Source organism: Aethalodelphis obliquidens, unplaced genomic scaffold, assembly GCF_003676395.1.
Source record: "Aethalodelphis obliquidens isolate GAN/ISIS:26980383/991018 unplaced genomic scaffold, ASM367639v1 scaffold105, whole genome shotgun sequence".
Taxonomy (NCBI): domain Eukaryota; kingdom Metazoa; phylum Chordata; class Mammalia; order Artiodactyla; family Delphinidae; genus Aethalodelphis; species Aethalodelphis obliquidens.
This window is the reverse complement of record NW_020838049.1, coordinates 2,094,980-2,110,944: the sequence shown is the minus strand read 5'-3', so window position 1 is coordinate 2,110,944 and position 15,965 is coordinate 2,094,980. Positions and strand designations below refer to the sequence as shown.

The window sequence follows — 15,965 nt, the reverse complement described above, 5'->3', positions numbered from 1 at the left end:
GGGATGGTCACATAGTAGTCATCAGTTGTTATGAGATGTTGGTTAAAACAGTGAGGTTTTTACCAGCCTGGTAAAATTTTGTGTTTAATGGCTTCCTGTTTAGTGTCATTTCCAGGTTTTTATTGTCTGCTTTTTCTTATGTGGCTCTAGTTTAGTTATACAGCATTGGATATGGTTTTTTACTCTCCTGCATTCTCTTTCTTGGGTATTTGCTTCATCAAACTAATCTGAATAGAGTGGAAATAGATTCATAAAATTTTTTAGGGGCTTCCCTGGTGGCGCAGTGGTTGAGAGTCTGCCTGCTGATGCAGGGGACACGGGTTCGTGCCCTGGTCCGGGAAGATCCCACATGCCGCAGAGCGGCTGCGCCCGTGAGCCATGGCCGCTGAGCCTGCGCTTCCGGATCCTGTGCTCTGCTACCGGAGAGGCCACAACAGTGAGAGGCCCGCGTACTGCAAAAAAAAAAAAAAAATTTTTTTTAGGAGTGAAAGGACCTTATGCATCAGTTTGCCCGTAAAACCATTTTATGTGAAAGAAATGATACAGCCATGATGAGAATTTCAATGATGTATATTTTTTAAATGCTTACAAAACACCAGGTGCTAAGTGTATTATAAATATTTGTATAAAACTTGTCACTAATTCAAGACTATTTAATTCAAATCCTTGCCCTACTTGAATTTATTTTACTTTATTCCTCGTAACTCTGGTGGGTATTAAAGCTCTTCCCTTCCTTAATTCAGCTGTGTTATGGCTTCAGAAACATTCCAGATGGAGGCAATGAAATGCAAGGAATTCAAATCTAATCATTGTATATTTAAGAGGCACTTTAACCATTCCTCCAACCCTCCTTTGTGGCATAATAAGCTAAAGTCAGTAATCATTATGTTTGTAGATTTACTATGAGTTTATCATACTCTTTTCTGGTTCAGTTATTTTTCTTATAGAAATGTGTGGCTGAATCTGGGAGTTTTATTCTTAATGCTCCTCTGGCTAAACCCTACCTTGGAGGGTAGACATAATACAGAAATATATACTTCCTTGTATGGAGTAGAGTCGTAGAATAGTACCCACATCCTTCACAAAATTCTTCTCTTTTGGAATACTGTTAAGTTGGTGTTTGTATGGCTGCCTGCCCAGAAGCTTTTGCTAGAATCTGTGAAACAGATATGTACATAATCAAAACTTCCTTCAAACAAACGTACACAAATATTGACTAGAAGCAGTAACTGGTAAATTACTGTTTTAATTTTTTTTTTTTCTTTCTCAAGTTTGTGCAAAGGATTCCACTATCACTGAAATCTGTGGTCCTGGGACATGGTTGACTCCATTTCTTCAAGCAGTCTACCTCTTTGTACAGTATATCATTATGGTCAATCTTCTTATTGCATTTTTCAAGTAAGAATTTTATTTGGTTGCTTATTGTAATGAGATCATTTAATATATAGTTCTCTTTTTGAAGGAACTATACAAAATTTAAAGTATATAAAGATTTTATTGAGGCTTACACTACTAAAAATTATTTTTGAAAATTACAAATAAGAAAGCATGCATTTTCAAAATCAAATTAATTCTAAATTTGAGACTCTATCTTTCAACATACAGTTCTTTTATAAATTTAATCTTTATTTTGTATTTATTACAAGGTGGCCAGGGAATACACAGTATACAAAACAGAAAGGCAAATAGAAAATTCTTCAGTAATCCCATTCTTAGTATTTTGGTATACATCCTTTTTATATATATGAACCACTTTTTCTTTTTAAAAATAATTTTCTTATATTTTGTATACTGTTTTTAACTAAGCAAAACATGAATATTATCCTACATTAATAAATATCCCTCTCCAGTTTTTTAATGACTACCTCGTATTCCATGATATAGACTGTAATTTTTAAGCCAATATGTTATATTGCTCCATTCGATTGTTTATAATTTTTTGTTCCCCAAAACCACATTGTGGTTAAATTTTTTATTAATCCTTATGTATTTCCTTAGAGTGTTTTCCTAAAAGCAGAACTGTTCAATATATGTATATTTCAGACTTCTTCTATTTAAGTCAAAATAGGCCTTGTGTCTCCAAATCTCTGCTAACAGTAGGTATTATCTTTTTAATGGTTGCTAATTTGACAGTACATAAGAGTCTTGTTTTTATTTGCACTTATTTTGTTACTACTCAGATTGAATATTTTCTTCTGTTTTTGTCATTTATATGTAATTTAAAAAGCTTAAAATCATATTTTCTGCCTATTTTTCTGGGAGTTTATAATTAAGACCCTCAGCAGTATCAAACTTTGCCTTATACTGTTGCATGTGTTTTTTTCCGGTTTCGCATTTACCTTTTAGTCTTGTTTATGGTGGAGTATTCCTTTGAATCCTTGTTTAGAGTAGAATTACAATAAAATTTTAGTATTTAAAATTTTAAAATGTGATTAGCTAAGTTTGTTTATTTTTATTCTTTGTTATTCAAGCAATGTGTATTTACAAGTGAAGGCAATTTCCAATATTGTATGGAAGTACCAACGTTATCATTTTATTATGGCTTATCATGAGAAACCAGTTCTGCCTCCACCACTTATCATTCTCAGCCATATAGTTTCTCTGTTTTGCTGCATATGTAAAAGAAGAAAAAAAGACAAGACTTCGGATGGACCAAGTAAGTAAAATATATTAAGGCAAATGTTTTTATTTTATCACTTATCAGTATCACACTGAAAGCTAAGTATTTTTTTAAAATACATTTATTTATTTATTTATTTATCTTTGGCTGCGTTGGGTCTTCGTTGCTGCACGCAGGCTTTCTCTAGTTGCGGTGAAGTGGGGCTACTCTTCGTTGCGGTGCGCGGGCTTCTCATTGTGGTGGCTTCTCTTGTTGTGGAGCACAGGCTCTCGGCATGCGGCCTCTAGAGTGCAGGCCCAGTAGTTGTGGCGCACGGGCTTAGTTGCTCCGCGGCATGTGGGATCTTCCCAGACCAGGGCTCGAACCTGTGTCCCCTGCGTTGGCAGACAGATTCTTAACCATTGTGCCACCAGGGAAGTCCCTGAAAGCTAAGTATTAATTTTATTCAGAAGACTTAACTGGTTAATGTTATTGTAAAGGCTTTTGTTGAATTTGCCTAAACATAAAAGAATTTAAAGTGCAATATGTTTATCTATAAAAGTAAATTTAGTATTAAATTTCCTTTTTGGTATGGCATCTCAATTCGGTTTTGTTAAAATGCTAGTGTAAACCATAACACTTGCCGTTCTACAAACCATTTTGACTGCTGTGTAAACAATAACACTTTTAGTACATTCTGTATACTACGTGAGACATAATAAACTCTGCCTAAAATTTTACAGTGGCTTTTTATTCTATCAAATCAGTTCTTATATTCTTGTACCTGGGTATGCGAAGGAGAGGTGTGAGAGATAGATGGGGTAGGGTATTTTATAGGAAAAGGAGATTCGAAAAGGAGGAAATACTGGAAACTATTCTTCCAACATCACACTGTGAGTGAAGAAAGAAGTAGAAATACTTGTTTAGGGCTTTAGAAACACACCAGTAAAAAGAAAAAAAAAATGCTGATGATTTACATAGCCTTATGAACTCTAAATAACATAAAACTCATGAGCTAAAGTTTATCTTGATGTCTCTGTTGATTTTTTTTTTCTTTTCCCTCCTTAGAACTTTTTTTAACAGAAGAAGATCAAAAGAAACTTCATGATTTTGAAGAGCAGTGTGTTGAGATGTATTTTAATGAAAAAGATGACAAATTCCATTCTGGGAGTGAAGAGAGAATTCGTGTCACTTTTGAAAGGTTCAGAAACTCTTTAATTATAACTGATTTTGTGTCAGAGTGGGTTCTCTTAGGTATGTCTCTTACACATGGTCATTGTTCAATTTATGCTTGTCAAACAAGTAAGTTTAGTAATGATTTTACATAATATATTGTGAGACAGTTCAGTTCTTTACTTCTAAGACTTCATGTAAGTCAGTCAGTCAGTCTCTTAACTGTTTTTTGACCCTTGTTACAGAGGGCAGAAAAGAGTTGGTGGAGAAAAGTTAAACTGTCTTAATTATTTTAAAACATGTTTCTTTCCATTAGTTTTGCTACGTTCTAAAAGTATATGGTATTTGTGTAGGTACAATAATGGTAATAGTAGTTTATGTGTATGTAGCTGAATACACAGTTTTGTGTTACTCTGATGGGGGAATAAATAGCCTATGGTACAAAAGTGTGTTTTAAAATCTTATATTTTTATTATAATAGGATTAGCACTTGATCCTTTTTTTTTTAATATTTATTTATTTATTTATTTTTGGCCACGTTGGGTCTTAGTTGAGGTGTGCGGACTCAAGAGTGTGTGGGCTCAGTCGTTATGGTGCGTGGGCTCTCTAGTCATGGTGTGTGGGCTCCAGAGCTTGTGGGCTCAGTAGTTGCAGCACGCGGGCTTAGTTGCCCCACAGCACGTGGGATCTTAGTTACCTGACCAGGGATCGAACCCATGTTCCCTGCATTGGCAGGCGGATATTTCGAAACCATTAATTTTTAACATTTGTAAAACTCCTGTGTTTCCCTTACAGAGTGGAGCAGATGTCCATTCAGATTAAAGAAGTTGGAGATCGCGTCAACTATATCAAAAGATCATTACAATCATTAGATTCTCAAATTGGCCATTTGCAAGATCTTTCGGCCCTGACTGTAGATACATTAAAAACACTCACTGCCCAGAAAGCTTCAGAAGCTAGCAAAGTTCACAATGAAATCACACGAGAATTGAGCATTTCCAAACATTTGGCTCAAAACCTTATTGATGATGGTCCTGTAAGACCTTCTGTATGGAAAAAGCACAGTGTTGTAAATACACTTAGCTCCTCTCTTCCTCAAGGTGGTCTTGAAAGTAATAATCCTTTTCTTTGTAATATTTTTATGAAAGATGAAAAAGATTCCCAATTTAACATATCAGGTCAGGATTTACCTGTAATACCCCAGAGAAAAGAATTCAATTTTCCAGAGGCTGGTTCCTCTTGTGGTGCCTTATTCCCAAGTGCTGTCTCTCCTCCAGAACTGCGACAGAGACAACATGGAGTAGAAACCTTAAAAATGTTTAGTAAAAATCAAAAATCAGGCAGTTCGTCTAATAGCATACCACATCTATCATCCCCACCAACCAAATTTTTTGTTAGTACACCATCCCAGCCAAGTTGCAAAAGCCACTTGGAAACTATAACCAAAGATCAAGAAACTGTTTGTTCTAAAGCTGCAGAAGGAGATAATGTAGAATTTGGAGCATTCGTAGGTAAGTTTGGCAAACTGATATTTGTATATCAATATTATTTATTTTTTAATTATAATTATCACCTTAGAAATAAAAATAAATTGCTAATTAATAAAATCATGTACTTGTGTGACAAGTGGATTACCTTTTCATAGAGTATAGTTCTAAAAATTTTTTAAGGAGTCAGAAGTCGGGGAAGTAGGTTGAATTGGGCTATACTAGTTATATTAGCACATACCTCTTTGGTGCAACTTACTATAATAACAATTGTATGGAAAACTTATTTGGACTTTTTTTTTTTTTTTTCCTCCAATATGCGGGCCTCTCACTGTTGTGGCCTCTCCCGTTGCGGAGCACAGGCTCCGAATGCGCAGGCTCAGCGGCCATGGCTCACGGGCCCAGCTACTTTGCGGCATGTGGGATCTTCCCGGACCGGGGCACGAACCCGTGTCCCCTGCATCGGCAGGCGGACTCTCAACCATTGTGCCACCAGGGAAGCCCTGGACTCTGTCTTTTGAATTTAAGCATAGTCTCTTGAATTTGATCAACTTTTGTTGAAAGAATTTGAGTGATGTGTAAGTGTTGCAAGACAAAGGTATAGGGGAGGCTAGAAGTAACTGGAAAAGAACAGTGTTTTATAAATAGGCTGACCATATAGTTTTTCATCCAAGCCAGTATGCTTTTGAGAGTGAAAGGGTATGTTACTGATATTTACATTAGGATAATAGGGAAAGCCAAGACTCTACTTGGAAAATGAGTATTTATGGTCAACCCATTTATATACCCAGAGAGTATATACCCAGAGATCATTTCAGAAAGGAATGATTCATTCTTATACCTCACCTCAAGTAAAATAAGGACTGAAAATATATTTATTTTGGCAATGATAACATGTTAATAACCTTGGTGAAAACTGTTTCAGTGAAGGAAGTGATAGAGGAAGAAGCCTGATTATAGTGAAATAAAGTACAAATGGGAGTGAATGTGGAGAGTGATGGGGGGGCGACTCAAGAGCTTGGCAATGAAGGCAGAAAGAAAGAACTAATATTGTGGTTTGTATGTTTAAGGTTTTATTTGTTTTGTTTTTAATGATGATGTTTTGTTATTTAAATGTTGACATTATGCCACGTGGAAGGAAAAGATGAAGAGGGAATGCTTTGTAGAGCTAGCTAAGCCCCAAATATTTGTAGAATATAGTGTTCTAACAGCCTTCCTCTTAGATTATTAAAGATAAAAGTATTTAACAAAGAATTCTTAGAAAACAACTTGGGTTGTTCGTGGACATAACCAGAATGTTCCAAGGTTTGAAGAAGGCCCTCTGTCTCTTCAAGTTAGAATTTTTCCTTCAGGTGGCTTCCCAACCTTGTCTTTAACACTTATATGAGCCTTCCCAGCCTAGGAATTTACCTAGTCACAGAACATGTATAGAGATGGTTCACAGAATGTTATGTCCATGTAAAATTCTCCACATTAGGGCCAACCCCATGGATTATCTAGGTACTGAGCCTGCTGATCTCTACTGCTAGGCTATGTGAGTTCACTGTGGGTTTATAGAGACAACTTTTCCTACATAAAATCTATCCCAATTTATTTTTTAAAAACATATTTTAGTCTGTTTGTTAATATATTGCCACTGGTATGGATATGTAGATATACATATGTTTGATGTCTATATTTATATGTATATATGTATAATAATTATATATAATGCTTTTTTTATTGAGAGTAAAAATGACTGCTCCCCCTCTTCTAAATTTCAAGCAGTTTACTTCATATCACATGTTGGATTCTTTTAGGATCCTGTTACTGTAAACTTGAACTACTCATCTTCTCCAGCTTTTTGATACCTATTTTCAGTATTTATCAGGAAAGCTACAGGAAACTTCAGAGCCATCAAAACTACTCACAAGACAACATACGTCACTTGTTTGAATAGACTAGGCAATGACATTATTTTGATAGAACTAAAAAAAACAAGTATTTTTTGTTGTAATCTTTTCTTTTTTCTTTTTTAAGGACACAGAGATAGCATGGATTTACAGAGGTTTAAAGAAACGTCAAACAAGATAAAAGAAATATTATCCGTAAGTAAATCCTTATAGCAGCGTGATTATTTTGCTATTTTGGAGTTTAGTTCAAAATAGAATTAAACATATTTTTCAGGAAAAATACAGTGTTAGCAGAAACCATCATCAACATGAGAGTTCCAAATATTTGAAGCTTATACATAATTTGAAAAAAAGAAGAAACAGTTGAAGAATATGAAAAAATGTACAAATAGCTTGCATTTTTTAACTGAAGTTAAAAATCACCTATTTAATAATTTCTCTTAAAAAATGCTTCTCCCTGTATGGTTTCCACAGACTACTCATTGAACTCAACTCTTTCCCAGGCCCCAAAATTCATTAGAATATAACCTTGCTTCTCAAGGACCCTGTGGTCTAGCAATAAAAAGCTGAATATGCCAGTAACTACAGTATCGTGTGCAAGTGTAAGCTGTTCAGTAAATGTTGGTTAAATGAGTTTTAAAGTATACAGAACAACTAGCAAAAAGGTGTGTTTCCTGGCTGAAAATTTTTATTTTTTAACTGTTGCTTTCATAAATTACCAATAACTAATTTGAGCTTTAAGGGTAATAACAGCTACATCGAGATAATTAGGAAGACCTGGAAAAGTGCTAAGCTTCTCCATCCCTTAAGAACTTAAGTTGTAGAAATGATCAAGTGATAAATATAACGGAAATAAAGTTTTTCCTAAAACTAGAGTCAAGGAAATGATAATGATATAATATAAGCTTTTATAAATGATTATTTCTCATATGATCTATAGTTAATTGTGAAATTGCTGTCAGGACATGTTACTTATTACCCTACATCTAAAAGGTAGACTCAAGTGCATTTTTTATAATATAAATGCCGACTTTTTTTGAGGGGGGGGGGTGCCGTGCCACTCAGCTTGCAAGATCTTAGTTCCCTGACCAGGGATTGAACCTGCGCCCTTGGTAGTAAAAGCACAGAGTCCTAACCACTGGACCGCCAGGAATTCCCCAACATTTGTATTTTTAATAGCATATATTTTGATTGAATTATTGTACAAAAGTGAATAATTTAATGTCTATTAACTAGATTTTGTTAACTTTGGATTTAATTGGTGACTATATGGAAATTGAGATGTAGTGATTCCATGAGGTCCCTTTCTTTCCATATTTGCCTTTAAGTTTGTATTTCTTAACTCAAATAAGACCATCAGAATGATGTAAGAAATAACGATTATGGAGTATTCAAAGATGCGTAAATATCAGGTAAAGTCTCTTTAGTACTTGTGGGAGTCAAAAAGTTAACTTAAAATATACATATACATTTAGATGGAGGAAGTAGGTAAGATAAACTTACCATAAGGCTAATTTGCATGATGTATTCTAACCATTTTAATTCTGTGACATACTTCTAACGATCTGAATTTTCCATTATATATGATGCCTTACAGAGAAGAAGAGAACTAAATAAATAGGTTGAATGAATTTAGGTAGCATTAGCTGACACATGATGATGAAAAACAAGGGAAGAATAAATGAATGAGAAAAAATAATAAGTAGAAAGAAGAACTGACAAAGCTCTACCAGAGTTGGTTTTATAATTCTTAAAATATAGACGTGATATATCTACATTCCATATGGGGTTTTTCTTGAACAGGTTTTAACTGAAGTGGATTTTATAGTAAATGAAGTTTTTTATGGACCTTCGTAACTTTTAATAGAGTTTTTTTGTAATTTGGAATTATTTAAGTTTAATAAAATTTCTATCACACTCTCTTTCTCCTATATGCAGATACCCTTTAATTAAAAATATGGACCCAGTATGTTATATTGCTCAATTGTAGAGTCCATTTATGTCAGTGTAAGAGAGCCCAATGCCTCTTATTTTAGTCCTTCCTTATAGTATAATTAGTTGTTCAAGAGAGATGTACATGATAATTTGGGTAGTATATTTGCTCACTTTTTATTAGTGAAAGTAATTTTTTAAATGTTTAAATATTATAGTTGAGTACTTGGTATCCTAGAATTTTAGAGATATTTATTGATACCTTTTAGCAGTTAGTAATAAAACTTAGTAATAGGGGCATTAGTGCCTAAGTGGCATTTGACCCCAAGTTTGACTCTAAACCTGTACACTTCAATTTTAGCCAGGAAAATTCTGAGGGCTAGGAATGGATATGGAGAAAGTAAATCTTTGGAGTGATTATGACTTAGAGAATTGACATGACACCACAGTAAAAGGTTAGAACTGCTAACTAGCTGGAACTCTGAGAGTTGTTAAACTCATCATGTCAAAACCTCAAATTCACCGTCATCTCCCTTCTCAGCAGACATATTTCTTTTCCTCCTGTATTTCCTACCTCTGTTAATAGCATCAGCATCCTACCCTTCCAGTCAACAGCCAAGTCTACCTGGTTTTGCTTCCTAAATACTTTTTTAGTGCCTCTACTTTTCTCAATCCTTAGTTATAGTAGTTATAGTTACCCTGACTTAGGCTGTTAATTCTCTAATTTATATTTCATTGAACTTTTAAGGTATCTTTAACAAGGTGTCACAACAGTAGTTGAAGGAATTTGATGACACTCTGAGGGCATTTTGCTGTTGTGAAGCACTTGATATATGGTGGGAAATCATTTATAATGAATGGACATTTCCTAATGGTAAATGGTAGATGTTAGGGTTTCCCCACAGATTGCACCTTTTAACAATGGACCTATTAAATGAACTTAAAACAGGAGTATGCTGAAAATTTTTAAGTGAGCAAATAACTTCCTGGTAAAAACAAGAAGAAATAACAAGTTTCTGTGAGTGGGAAGAAAAGTGGTGGCTATGTTTTAAATTTAACAACTGTGAGTACTTTACTTAGAGGAAAAGAACTGTAATAATAGAATAATGAGCTCTAGCTCATGACGGTTAGAGGTTTTGAGTTCTTGAACATTTGTGGGTTATACATCCCTTTGAAAATTTAATGAAAACTACAGACCACCTTCCCAGGCAAATGCACATATACAAACTTTTTTCTTTTAAACTATAGAGTTTACAAATACCTTGAAGCCCACTCATCAGTCCCACACTAGAATTTCTATCAAAGACGGTTCTATGAAATTGATGTGTCATTGTATCAAAGAGTATATATCAAGGAAAATACTTAAGTAAAACAATCAAGAAATAGCTAGAACTGGTTCCAAAAGGAACAACTAAAATCAGAAAGGAAATCAGAGTTGCTTTGTGACAATAGGAAAAAGGTTAGCACTTTTTGCTTGGCTATATATCAATAAATCAGCTGTAATGTGAAGAATGTGAAACATCAAAGGTAGAAAAACTTAATATTCTTGAGATGTTTAAGTTAAATTTATTTAATGAAAGTAATAGCTTATTGTGGTAGTAACATTTTAAAACTCATTGTTTCTGAGCGGTGGTAGAGGTTTGGAAATATTTTAAAGTTACATAGTAGTATGACCTGTGTATAGCTGAAAAAAAAAACAGGGTGAAGGTATCAGATCTTCTGCATTAGTTTAATGAATTTCGTTAGTTCATCTGGAAAAACGAATAGGTAAAAAGAAGAAAATGGGGGAGAATTAGTTGTTAGATTCTAAAATATCTATACAAGTGGTATAATTGAAACATGAATATTTAGTGAAACATTTTGGTGACTCCAAAATAACCCTTCTACAAATACAAATTTAATAAGAGTTGGATTAGAAATTGATGAGAAAAGGAATGCTTTGTCAGTAAACACACAGATTGGACAACTGGGTAGAAATTAGGAAACGTCTGTTTCATATTGCTTCATAAGCTCAGATGAATTCTGGATTTAAATATAAAAATTCAAAGTATAAACAAACTTAAGAAAATAGAAATACTAAGTCAGTAAAGCCAGGAGGGCTTTTAGAACAAATATTAAGGGAAGGATGAAAAGAGATGAGTACCTAAAAATATAAAAGCATAGATAAAACAAATATGAAAAAAATTGAAATTTGACAAATAATGACCAGATAGATCTTTGTTATACAAATAGCTTATACAAAGCAATAAGAAAGCTACCAAAACTCCCCAAAATAAATTTCCCCTCCACTTTTTTACTCTCCAAAGAAGAAAGTATTGCTGTTTCAATTTTAGTGTAAAATAGTTTTTTTCTTTTTAAGGTGAATTGATAAATGTTTTATTATTTTCCCTACAGTTTCCTATTTTCCTCCAATTTTTTAAATGAACTTGTATTGCTATGAAAAAGAACTCATTCAGATGGATTTATGAACAATAAGCAAGTAAGGTGTTTTGATGGCAGTTTTTGAAATTGACATTGAAGAAAATAACTGTAATTTGTAATATACCCCTTGGAGTCCAGGTAGATTAAAGCATATTGAGCTAAATAGATCCAGAGGCTCTTATACTACTTAGAGCAATGATTTGAAATTTAGTTCAGTTGTTTTAAAATTGTGTATATGTATAATATGCAGAATGATATTCCTTCTGAAAACACTCTGAAACATGTGAGTTCTCATGCTGGATTTACTGAGTGTCACAAAACTTCTGTTCCTCTTCATTCAGAGCAAGGTGAGTATTTTGACTTCATGAATTATGCTAACAAATATACTCATTTAAGCTTTACAGGTATTTTATGGACATCATTAAACTTTAAATGTATTTTATGTATGTCACACGCTTGAGCAATGAATGTTGCAGAAGAAAATGAAGATTCTGGTCCATCATTGTTGTTCTTAACCTTGAATAATACATAATCTGAACATTCTAATATTTTTCAACAGATTGTTTAGACTTAAAAGATGAAAGGCAAAGACTCACTTTTTACAAATATGCTGACTTTTTTACAAATGAATCGGTTGTATTTTAATCTGTATAGTCATTTAATCAACTTATTTTTCTGCTTTAACCTTTAAAAATAATTAATACATTTATTTGGTTCAAAATTAAAATACACACACACACACACACACACACACACACAAGCACTTTGAAAATCAGTCTCAGTCTCACACCAACCCCATGTGTAACCACTGTTATTTTTGTTTTTTCTCTAGTTTCATGCTTATGTGGTCATATATGACATAGTCTTTTTTACTTGTTCATCTTTTACACAAAAGGTAGCATACCATACATGTTGTCCTGCACGTTTAATTTTTCATTTAAAAAGTTGAATGATCTGGAGATGTTTCCATATCATGCTTTTTTGGGATCATAGTTATATGCGTATAAATTTATTGTTATCTAACTTTTCAGTTATGTACATTTAATCTTTATAAGGTTCCTTAAGAAAAGCAGTACTTCCTTATTCCCCTCACCATCATTTCTCCTTTTATTCTCTTCAAGTTGGGTTTATTCCAGGAGTGCAAATTAGTTTAACATTCAAAAATATAAGGCATGATAGTAACAAATTAAAGAAGAAAATCATATGGTTATCTTAATAGCTGCAGAAAAGGCTGAATTTGATGAAATTCAACATCCATTCATGATTAAAACTCCTAACAAAGTAAGTATAGAATGGAGTGTCCTTAATCTGAATAAAGGGTATCTAACAAAAACTTGCCACGGATACCATACTTCATAGTGAAATATTGAACACCCCAGAAGGAGAACAAGACAAGGATTCTATTTAACATTTTAGCCAAAGAAGAAAAGGAAGAAAAATAAATGGTAGAAGGGTTAGGAGGGAAGAAATAAAACTCACTATTTTTGGATAACATGGATATTATTTCTAAAGTTAGGATGCCTGTAATTTTATATCCTTGTATTTCAGTTTTAGGCAGTATCTATTAACCTCCCACTTTAAAGAAGACAAGGATTGAGCTCTTCCCTACCGCCGTCCCCACCCCTCTCTATTCCCTAGCCCACATGCATGCACAGATGTCTTTACCCTGTCCCACCAGTGTAGTTATGTCATGATTTTGGTTAGATCAACACTGGATTCTCTGCTCTTTGAATAAATTTTTTCAAAATATTCAGTTTCATCATCTTGAAAAACTTTTGCCCAGAGTCCCCTAATATATCTCAATCTGCTCTTTTTGCCCTCTATACCTGGAATGTTCTAAGATTTCCTTTCACCGTTCATTCTTTCGTTCTAAGATTTCTCTTCACTGTTCTTTCTGAGGTTTTCCTTTATTGTATCATGAGGTTGTAAATTCTAAATTAATTTAAAATTTAACATCCTCACTTTTTTTGGAAAATAGGCTTAATTCTAAAGTTTGTTTAGCATAAACAAGCAAAATGTGACAAAAGTGGCATCTTAAATGGGGGGAAAGATGAACTATTTTTTTTCCATTACTGTAAAATGATGTTTAAGATTATTAATTGCAACATTGTTACAGCAAGAGATTGAAATCAGGCCAAATGTCCATCAATAGGAGTTTGGTTAAATAAATTATTGTATATCCATTGTATGAAGTTCAGCATAATATCAAAGTAGAATAGAGAAATCCTCTGTGTACTGATACTGAAAGATCTCCAAGCTTAAATTTAAAAAACCAACAACAAAAAACCTGAGGATATATATATTATACTAGCATTTATGTTAAAAAAGAAGATTCAGGGGTATATATAGAAACACAAAATATCTTTGGAAGGATACACAAGAAATTTGGGAACAGGGGAAGAGCAAGACACTTTTTTTTCCATACTTTTTTATTTCATATTGCCTTTTCACAAAAATAAATTGAATAATTTTGATATCCTGTCAAGAGACCCGTGAGACTCATATAACGCTTACATTCATCAGTGTTGGGGAGAGGATAAGTTATCTTAGGTAAGTTATATTATGCCTCGAAACACTTTGTGTTTGGTTAGTTGGTATTAAAAAAAATTTGTTTTACTTGTATAACTTTTTTATTTTTTTAAATTTTCTTTTAGTGGAAAGTAACAGTAGAAGGCCATCTATAGAAGACAGTCATGAAGTAGATTCCAAAGCAGCTTTACTACCGGTTTGTACATTTCAATTAAACATATGCGTATTTAAAAATACTTATTTAGGGCTTCCTTGGTGGCGCAGTCGTTGAGAGTTCGCCTGCCGATGCAGGGGACACGGGTTTGTGCCCCGGTCCGGGAAGATCCCACATGCCGCAGAGCGGCTGGGCCCGTGAGCCATGGCTGCTGAGCCTGCGCGTCCGGAGCCTGTGCTCCGCAACGGGAGAGGCCACAAGAGTGAGAGGCCCGCGTATCGCAAAAAAAAAAAAATTATTTATTAGATAAGAGCTAAAAGATGGTGATATTTTATCTGAGATTATATCTAGCTTTCAAAAAATTTTTAACATTAGAAAACTGACCTCAGTGCATAGTAGCAGTTATGGAAAAGAGTTTCTTCCTGTAGTGAATAGTCAGGAATTATTAAAGAAAAATGTATGCAGAAGAAAGAAAGGTAGGAATCTCTGTTTGAATTGAAGCTAATGATATGAAATTATTCCCAGCCAACTGGAGTAATATTTGATTTTACAAACACTCTTTAAAAGCAGACTTTGGCAACCAAGACAAATAGCTTGGGAGAAAGCAAAAACAGTTGCTCCTTTCTAGTCAAGTATAGAAATTAGTGCTCATAATTATGATCCTGGATCATCAAGAACATATTAACTTGGCCCCATCCCCCTGGACTGAACGCTACACATGTACTCACACCCTCTTGCTTGCTCCCACCCTGGCAAGCAAGGCAACCATGAGAGCCTGGAGGTTCTTCAGAAGACAAAGAAGTCATTCAACCAGGTGTTATCAGCCCCAGGTGGGGCAAGCAAAGGTGATGGAGAAGATTCCAGGAAGCTGCCAGAGCAGGCAGGGGAGAAATCCCAGGTTGTGCATAGAACTGGGCACTATAAGTGGTTCAGTGTGCGAATGGGATGTGGATTCATTTCTGTGATAAACTGAAAGGGAAACCCCTTGGATATTCCAGTCAGTGTATTTGTACACCAGGTTTTTTTTTTTTTTTATCTTATCCTGTTAGAAGCCTTTGACCTGCTGCTGCTATTGTTTCACTCATTTCCATCATCTAATGCAGAAAGGAAACAAGAGGATCTTCTAAGTCCATCAGATGCCCATTCTTTTTTTAAAAAAAATATTACTGTATTTTTATTCATCTCATTTATGCATGTTCCTTTGTTGTGGCGACAGCAAGGGGGTTGGGGGAGAGGAAACTTTCTTCACGCATGCCCAAAGGTTGCAATGTTTACTGAAGATGATGGGAAAAATTTTTCGACACTCGCACCAGCTGAGGCCAGCCAGCAGTGAATCTTGGAAGTGAATTCCAGTGCCCACAACCGGCCCAGCATGGGGAGTGAGGAATCCATCCCCTCCCTGGCAGTCGTACCTTGCCCAGGAACATTTGAGAAAAGTGTTGCCCAGTCTGCAGTCTATGACCCTGAGCAGAGAAATGCTCACCAGGAGGATCGGGTCCAGCAAGGAGTTCCAGCCGCCCAGTGATCCCAGTTTGCCCTGCTCACTCGCCTGCCGGTTGTCCCAGATGCCCATTCTTTTTCTCTTCTTTTTTTTTTTTTAAAAAATATTTATGTATTTATTTGGCTGCTTTGGGTCTTAGTTGAGGCACGCGGGATCTTCATTGCAGCGTGCGGGCTCAGTAGTTGCGGCACTTGGGCTTAGTTGCCCTGTGGCATGTGGGATCTTAGTTCCCCGACCAGGGATCGAATCCGCATCCCCTGCATTGGAAGGCGCATTC

General features: G+C 34.8%; 1 protein-coding gene across 6 annotated transcripts in view; it reads left to right on the top strand.

Moving 5' to 3' along the window:
* The window catches only part of TRPM7 (transient receptor potential cation channel subfamily M member 7), a 120,942-nt gene that overhangs the window by 85,182 nt on the left and 19,795 nt on the right, over nt 1-15,965 (top strand). For 5 of the 6 annotated variants that reach the window (XM_027096673.1, XM_027096675.1, XM_027096674.1 and 2 more), the window contains 7 exons: nt 1,272-1,398; nt 2,472-2,656; nt 3,668-3,800; nt 4,568-5,283; nt 7,279-7,346; nt 11,755-11,851; nt 14,159-14,229. In XM_027096673.1, coding sequence (XP_026952474.1) covers nt 1,272-1,398; nt 2,472-2,656; nt 3,668-3,800; nt 4,568-5,283; nt 7,279-7,346; nt 11,755-11,851; nt 14,159-14,229 — 1,397 coding nt within the window. The remainder of the gene's footprint in view (nt 1-1,271; nt 1,399-2,471; nt 2,657-3,667; nt 3,801-4,567; nt 5,284-7,278; nt 7,347-11,754; nt 11,852-14,158; nt 14,230-15,965) is intronic. The other variant, XR_003430740.1, reaches the window with a different exon arrangement.